This window comes from Poromitra crassiceps (genome assembly GCF_964638095.1).
Source record: "Poromitra crassiceps genome assembly, contig: HAP1_SCAFFOLD_2205, whole genome shotgun sequence".
In the NCBI taxonomy this organism is placed as follows: domain Eukaryota; kingdom Metazoa; phylum Chordata; class Actinopteri; order Beryciformes; family Melamphaidae; genus Poromitra; species Poromitra crassiceps.
In genome coordinates, this window is record NW_028150220.1 from 5,001 (window position 1) to 13,998 (window position 8,998).

An 8,998-nucleotide genomic window follows, 5' to 3' on the forward strand; every position below is an offset into this window, starting at 1 on the left:
ATTGTGTTCAATGTGTTATACTGTGGTTCCTGACTGCTAGTGACTTCTCCTACTGTGCAATGACTCCAAGCCAGTGTAACACAGTAGATGAATCATGCCAGAGCTGGAGCGAGGCGACGCAGCTGTGCACCAGGCGAGCAGCTCCTCCTATTGATTGAACAGCATTACGCCATATTCATTACTCGCAAATATGAAAGTCTGTTTAATATTGGGCGTGATAAGTTTGTAAGTCAAATATCCTGATACCTCCAGTACTAATATACATCATTCTGCGTATGATACGTTGGAACACTCACATTCAATCAAAAGCTGATTGCCGGCCGGGTTAAAACCAGGACAGCGGAGCGAGGGGGGGGGGAGTGGTATTTTTTGATTGAACAGCGTCTTCTGGCACATTAACGCCCCCTCTCTCTCTGCTGTCTCCCTCTCACATCTCCGGGACACATCAAACAGTGCAGTTTAAACTTGAGCAGAGGTCACCCTACCTCTGAATGACAGAGAGCCAGACAGCGGGGCCTTCCAGTATGAATGCGGGCCGTATCCTGTAGGGAGCTGGAAGACAGATGCTGGATGTACAGCAGAGAGGCAAAGCGGAGTCAGATGGGACAAACACTCTTTGATGAGCTGAGCTTGTCAGGGTTTAAGTCACGACTACACCGGGATGGAGGGGGCGGGCGGGCGGGTGGCGGGCGGGGGGGGAGGAAAGGGGGCGCTCTCACTGCCTCTGCCTCGTACGGGACGATAACAGAGAGCCGTGTCTCCGCATTTGAAGCTGATTAGTTGGCCCTCAAAATGGGAGTATCAGCATACAATGAATATGCATCGAATCTGATTGGCTTGATCAAAATAGGCGATGTGAGACCGATGCACGCATTGATAGTTCTGTTGCTCGTAGCCCAAAATGAAATTCCAGAGCAGACTTCAGTCAAATCAGCAGCACACGATAAATATGTATTAGCGTCGATCAAATTGATGATATGAAATTGACTCGCGTGTTGATATTTCTGCCATCCCCAAAACCATACATGTAAACAGTTCCAAAATGACATTCCACTGCAGCGTTTTAGGATGTTTTCCACATTACTCCAAATGTATTCAGTGGTGAAGAGCTGATATTATCGGAGCCGAAACTCAACTCTGTTGGAATAACCGGCTCCATGGTTCCTGCAAGGCCATGTTTATCACTATTACAGATTTAATTACTACTATTCACATTTATCCATCCATAAATTGTTAGCCGATCTTTGAGAATGTTGGACAATGTGAACCATATTTCTGCCGTTTGGGGCACACAGAGGGGAAGTGTAACTCAATCACTCTTTTTTTCCTCCTCCCGTCCACATGACGAGGTGCCAGATGCGTGTCAGTGCTTTCAGACTTTATATATATCCCTCCCACATCCTCACACACACACACACACAGCCGCCACACGCACACACATATGTGTGTACACGCGTGCACGTGCGCACACACACACACACACACACAGCCGCCACACGCGCACACGTGTGTACGTGCGTGCACGTGCGCACACACACACACACACACAGCTGCCACACGCGAACACATATGTGTGTACGCGCGTGCACGTGCGCACACACACACGCACGCTCCCTCACAGACACACATGCACGAGCACATATATGAAACAGAAGAAGTCAAGTTATTCAAGTACTTATAGGCTGTGGTACTGCACATAAACCTTTTCTTTTTTGGTCGTAATGCATGAATCTTAACGTGAAATGTATAAAGCTATATCCAACTTAACAGCATCAAAACAAGCTGCAAAAACCTGAAAGGGTACAAATAACCTTGACAGCTGTGCCTCCTAGTAGTCTCTTTCATTTTGAAATAAGCCCAGGGTATCAAAGGCCTTTGTCATAAAGACAGTGCAATAAAGCGTGTTTGGGAGCAGTGGAAAGGGTGCATAGAGTGGCGTTGCACATGTTGTGGTGTCACACTGCTGTTTGTGTGATGTGGCACTCAGGACTCATTGGGAGACTGATGGCTAATCAGGGCGGAGGGGTGGAGTGGGTGCAGGGGGTGGTGGTGGTGGTGGTGGGGGCTGAGCAGCCTGAACTGTGATGAGTAGAGAGAGCTGTTGGAGATGGAGTCTGTGAAACGAGCTCAGAGAGGGTAGAGGATGCCCTCTACAGTAGACACATGAGTGGCAGGCAGCACTCACCGTCTGAACCTCGGCACATCCACTCCTATACTTCCTATATTAAAACATGGAACATGTCAACGTTAAATATCAGAGTATAGCACATGTATTTATTTATTTATTTATTTGTTTGTTTGTTTGTTTGATTAGAAGGTCTCATTTAATGTTCACACCAGAAGGGAAATTGTAACTACCGTATGTTAGGATGTCATTTGTTTTTGGTGTATTTAATTATCCAGCAAAACAAGCAGTGATATTCATGTATGTGCACTTTTTTTACCCGTGGAAAAACGCAGGTCAACATGCTTTGAATAAAATATTTTGCATTTTGAGAGATACACATAGGCAACACGTTTCCTAAAGGTCCTAGGTCGATTCCTAAGTTGTGCGTAATTACGCATTGCCAAAAGTCTCCAAACGGCGTGTTTTTGGTGCCATGAGAAGCTCCGTTTGATACATTATCCTCAGCTACATTAATAAAATATATATTATAAAATTTTCATAATTGGTGTAAGTGGCGAATCAAAGTGTCAACTTCGATTTGACATAAAAGGCGCAACAGGTTTACAGCAAACGGCCACACGGGTGAATGAATCACCATAAAATAACATGAGTGCGGAGCGGAGTACCTGGATACCTGCACAACAGCTCTCCCCTGCGACCGAGTGAAACTCTACTCCTGCACCTCTCTACCTGAGTCCCCGGCTCTCCGGTGACTCACTCACTCTATAGAGAGCAACTTCTGTTCTTACCTCAGCGCGGCTCTCTGAACGATCTTCTGAACCGCATATTGTCAGATAGTGCAGTGGGTAATACTACACGGCTGATGGACTGATTCGTGTTACCGACTCAAAAATGATCACTTCCAAAGTCAGGAGCGCATGGAGCGTCCAGGGGAATGGTAACATGTCGGTATGTGAAACTGTTTATTGAATAACTTGAGCAGAAAAGATGCATGCCTGAAGCGTAGCCCCCGTGTGTTTTATGTGGGCGCAGACATTAGATATAGACCTGTCCAGCCGTCTATAGGCGTGATAGATTATCGTGGAGGGAATGGATCTGACTCCAGACACCACGTGTTGGAGTCGCATCAGCGCAATAATTGCTGGGCGCTTGAGCTATATAAACCGCAAAAAGCCTGAGCCACGGGAAACCCCGGCCTCCAAACACTAACCACATTTACGGCTACAAAAACGGCTCTCGTTTTTCCGCCTCCTTCATCTCACCGGCGATGATTTTCCCTTTCTTTTTCCCCCCACTTCATCAACCATTTTTAACCCTATATGCAAAACGTGCGGTTCGGCGGAGCGGCTTCATGGCAAAATATGAACAATTAGTTGACGACGCGCGCGGCTATAAATAGCACTCTTTTAAGTATTGTTAAAAAGCCGTATTCCAGCTGACTTTGAAAACTTTTTGTGTGTACATAGCCTGCGGGCTCTGAGAAAGCTTTTCAGTTTGGCACAAAGACTTCAATGACGCACCTGGAGCAGCGCTTTGAGTTTTCACTAAAGGAAAGAGACAAAAACTTTTCGAGCGTCTGGGTCGACTGTTCCATTTTAGACGTATTTTTATATTGTATGGCTGTTGCGCGCTTGGACATTTATATGATGCTATTTATATACACACATGAACGATTCGCCTGCGTTATGGTGCATGGACGCTTCTCCCGAGAAGTTTGAAAAGACCGTGTCATTAAACAACATCATCAAACTTTCAATGGGTGTTTTTCTAGCCGGAGAAGTACATTTTATGTCGTTTGAAGGCGCCCACTAAAGTTTGTAGTGGAGAGGCTTTTGAAACGCTGAGTGCGCTCAAGTCCCATTTTCCATTGGCACACGCGCTGAGGTTCAGCAAAGCAGCGGCGCACAGTCGGAGTTTCGCCCTGAGAGAAGAGAGAGAAAGAGAGAGGGGGAGAGGAGTTGGAGAGCCTTTTTGGTGCCTTTTTTGATAATCCAGGCTGTTGTGATGCGAATCCCCGTAGATCCCAGCGCCAGTCGGAGGTTCAGTCCGCCGTCCAGTAGCCTCCAGCCGGTCCCGGGGAAGATGAACGATGTGAGCTCTCCAACCGGTCAGCCGGACGCGGCGGCGGTGCCAAGACTGCGTCCCCACGAGAACCGCAGCATGGCCGAGATCATCGCCGACCACCCGGCCGAGCTGGTGCGCACCGACAGCCCCAACTTTCTCTGCTCGGTCCTGCCCTCCCACTGGCGGTGCAACAAAACGCTACCCGTCGCCTTCAAGGTAAGGTCCCGCTCCCTGATGTGGTGGTATGCCTAGATAAAAAGGTGGTAAAGTGTGACTTCCAGTCGATCATCATCATAATGCAAACAACCACCAATAGCAACAGAATAGTGTTTAGAAAAGAATATGATTGCACATTTCCCCCCCTAAAAGATACGTTAGCCTGCATTAGTTTGATACTATTTTATGTCGGTTAATATGGATTTCGTATCATTCTTAATTTGTATAGCAGTGTGAAACGCTGGTAAACTGGGCTGGTGGTGTGGGTTAATCCTCCAATCTCTGTCTGGCCCCACTACGATTTTTAATTACTTACTTATCCCACTTGAATTTATTAAAGATTCTGAAAAATAAGGAATGTCTTATTAAAAATGATAAATCAAGATCAAAACATCACCAAAAGGAGTGGATGCTGCAATGTGTTGTTTTGGTATGTTTTCATTAATGGTAGGCTATCTTACTAAATTTATCCTCCTCATGTTAATTTTAAATAAGGACGCATTAAGTCATGTGTGTGTTTATTTTCTGAGAGTGTGACTGTTCAGTGAAATGTATCACAGAATAATGGAACCACATTCAGTATTGTTTTCTTGCAACAACAAAAAATACGTCAGAATTAAATAACATTTATTGCCAATAATATTTTAATTCACAGTGTCTTATTTAAAAAATACTTTATTGAATACTGCAACAATGAACAACTTGTCTTCAAGATTATAAATTGCAGTTTATAGTATTTTGGTTTAATTTTCATCATTGGAAAATTCTAAGAAAAAAAATGAAGTATTTATAACCACTGCATTAATGATTCGTTTTCAATAGAACGTTTAGAGAGAGAAAATACTGAATCATGTGGTCAGTCGTTGACTTTTGCTGATCTTGTAATATGCAGAAATGCAGAGTTAAAATACGTCATTTTAACAGACACCAAAGAGTATAATGGTTTATTTGTTTTTGTTGTTGTTGTTTGGTTTTTGGTTCATTTAAGGCCTATAGGTGTTTTTAAAGGCTTAACTATTTTCTATTTTACAAGAAAGTGCCTATTAATTACCTGACACATTTCAAGGATGTATCAAAGAGACACATTGAAACTTTGTAGCTATAGTCTTGGCTCAAAATCAAATCTGACACTTGTTTTTAAATTGACAGTTATTTCTTCTCTGTAATTATTACACCTCTGTAGGCCTACTCATTGCCTTTTATCTGCAGCCAACAGTCTAAATGATAACACAAGTCCTTTTATTTTAAATACCTCTTAAATTGATAAGTGATTCTAATCACATTCATCTTATCAAACATGGCTGCTTCAGGAGTGAGGCTATGCAATTAAACCAATTTTGGAAGCAAGTCTAGCAGGATCATATGACGTAACACACATCGAACATTATCTTTATTTATTCGTTTCTGAAATTGAGAATCATAACAGCATTTTTAATGTGCAGCTTTGGCATTTGAACTCTGCGTTCATAGAAAAGAGTCACCTGCATGATGCATTATTTATTTATTTAATTAATTAATTATTTACTTGTTTATTCATTTATTTATTCATTTATTATTTTTTTGGATGACCATTTTCCCAGTTCCTAATGAGAGAGAAAGGGAATGGGCCATAATAAAGGACCAGCCATTTATTTTCATTATTTTGGGTCCCAGGGTGAGCGATTTAACAGCCACTGATCTACATAGTGTATGTTATTGCTGCCCTTTGACCTTTGACATCCTTATGCTACCCTGACAGGTGGTGGCACTGGGAGACATACCTGACGGCACCGTTGTCACGGTAATGGCGGGGAACGACGAGAACTACTCCGCCGAGCTGCGGAACGCCTCGGGCGTGATGAAGAACCAGGTAGCGCGCTTCAACGACCTGCGCTTCGTGGGCCGCAGTGGGAGAGGTGAGGCCCAAAAACGCTCTGTGACCCATTCACCACCCAGCGCTACTACTCAGGAGGCGCTATTAGGGATTAGTGGTCACAGTCCCTATGTGGCAACCACATAATGATCTCTCTCACTCCAGGATCAAATCCCACCGCTGCTCTCCTAGTGTCTGAGTGCTGATTCATATCGCTCCCCGCTCTCCTTCTTTTAATAAAATGACTGCTTGAACTTTATTTTTTTTTATCCCGGGACCCAGGTGAGACATTTAGTTTTGCCCTGAGAGTCAAGCTCTCGAAAACATATCATCGCTCTCATATGGAGACCTACCTGAAACTGACCCGTGTCCTATTTTGGGTCCAGGCCCAGAGTTTAAGACGTAGCTTTGAACAAGACATAATGTGCATCTGTCCAGCATCAGCTGCATAGGAAACTGTTCATCTGATGGGGGGGGGGAAACATTTTTTTTTTTTCCATCGCGAGTCCTTGCGTGACCTTTATATTTACCTGGCATGACACAGCACAGTTCAAGCTCATAAACACGCTGGGTGGTGCCGCAACCGGCTGATCACTCTCCACATGTCCTCAGGCTCAGAGAGCAGCCAGGCAGTGGCACAGTCCTACCGGGGCAAATGGCATTCCCTGAATATTTGGCATTGCCCGAGTTGCTCTCTGCATCAATTACACGTTGTGTAACAAAATCATCTCATTTACGGTAAGAGGGTTTTGGCACCGAGGACGTTTTCTCTCTGCAGCGACACGCAATCTAGTGAATTTTCGCCGTCCCCCCGGCGCTCTGGAAATATTTTCTCTCCCGATTTTTTATTTTCTATAAGCTGTAAAAAAACGTGCCAAAATGGCCTCTCCGCTGAGTTGTCAGTGATAAGGGCTGTCAACATGTCCACCAGTGCTGAGGTGACTGAAGTTTTTCTTCTCGGTTTCCTTCGCTGTAGTAGCTGTCAAAGAGGGAGGAGGACCAGAGGAGGGAGGGAGGGAGGGAGGGAGGGAGGGAGGGGAGAGGGGGGGTGACAGAGTATAGAGAGCGGAGGAGGCACGGCGGAGGACCTGTTGCCATGGAGACCTTGTGCGTCCTTTCGCTGTGACACAGAATCTAGTCACAGGAAATGACATAGGAGCCAGGGGAGATCAGACTACGAGGTGTCTGAAATGAATACCCTGCAATGACAGCGATAAGTACATGCCGAGCAAACTGATAGGATGTTAGATAGCTAAAAGCCATGCACAGAGAGATGGAGAGAGCCAACAGAGATGGACAAGGTGCGACAATTAGAGGTCTGAAAGTGTGCCACGGTGTGACGCTACTGTATGTGGTCAGCAGTGACGGATGGGGGCATGTAACCCCAAGTAATGGGATCCGATCGATAGCATCATTAGACTTAGTAGTGTAGTAGGACCTGTGAAAAGCAGCAGCGTTAGCGGTGGATGAGGAGGACAGAGTAGAGCAGACGAGTAAGATGGATAACCGATGACAGGTGACACTAATGGGGATCGCATGGAGTCGGTGTCCCAGTTGATCATAGACGACTGGTCGGAGGCTGCTCCACTTCACCCGCATGAGCATCACATCACATGCTGTGGGCCACCTGTTGCATCTGCGATGGTATCTCCCGCGCTCCTCTCTTATCAGTGCTTTTTTTATATTCACACAGCGGGCTAAAGCAAAGGGATGGGAAGACGGGGGGGAGCACACAGAGGGGTACGGAGGGGAGGGGAGGTGTGGCTGCTGCGAGGACAGCTGTTCTGATGAGTCGCCGCTGCAACCTGCCCCCCGCTTCCCGTTTCCTGTGTGTAACCATGGTTACACGATGCGTCTGCATACCTCAGACGTTAGTGTTTGTGCTGAGCTGGCTGTTGCGCTCTGATTCACAGCATTCCTTGTGCTCGCACACACGCACGCGCGCGCACACACACACACACACACACACACACACACACACACACACACACACACACACACACACACACACACTCAACCCCAAGGCAACAACTGCTGGGGATTATCAAGAAAGGAAGTGACTATTAAAATGCCTCTCGCCCCCTCACAGAGGGTTAGACGGGGAGAAATGGTGGATAACAAGATACTGGCTCCTTCAGTCAATCTTCCATTCAGACTCTGCCAAAGAGCCTAAATAGAACCCTCTCAAACGTCCAATGTTGTCTGCCGTTAATCCACTTAAAGCCGATTTGTCCCAGTTTGTATTGGCTATTACGGGATCTCAAACCACACTTGTGACTTGCGGATGGTTTTAGCGATGAATGCAGGACATTGTCCTCGCAGGACGGCCTGTCATTTGATGTTGTTTGATGTCCCCACAGGCAAGAGCTTCACCCTGACAATCACAGTATTCACCAACCCACCACAAGTGGCCACTTACCACCGAGCCATAAAGGTCACCGTGGACGGCCCGCGCGAGCCCAGGAGTGAGTACAGACGCACGCACACACACACACATGCACTATGGCAATATGGAGTTGTGTTTTGCGTGCACACAGAGAACACCCATACAGCGTCAACATATACAAACCCATAAACACAGGTACACAATCTATACAAACTGTATATGTGACGCACACGCACACACACACACACACACACACACACACACACACACACACACACAGACACACACACACCACACACACACACACACACACACACACACACACACACACACAGCCATACAGCAAACTCAT

The 8,998-nt window shown here is 45.9% G+C and overlaps 1 protein-coding gene across 1 annotated transcript; it reads left to right on the forward strand.

Annotated features, from left to right (window-relative positions):
* Nucleotides 1–4,132: 4,132 nt before the first annotated feature.
* Nucleotides 4,133–8,725, forward strand: LOC310772181 (runt-related transcription factor 1-like; the record flags this gene model as incomplete). Its single annotated transcript, XM_083664620.1, has 3 exons — nt 4,133–4,408; nt 6,147–6,303; nt 8,621–8,725. Coding segments are annotated over 3 exons (538 nt in total), but the record flags the coding sequence as incomplete, so codon positions are not given.
* Between the last annotated feature and the right edge of the window lie 273 nt (nt 8,726–8,998).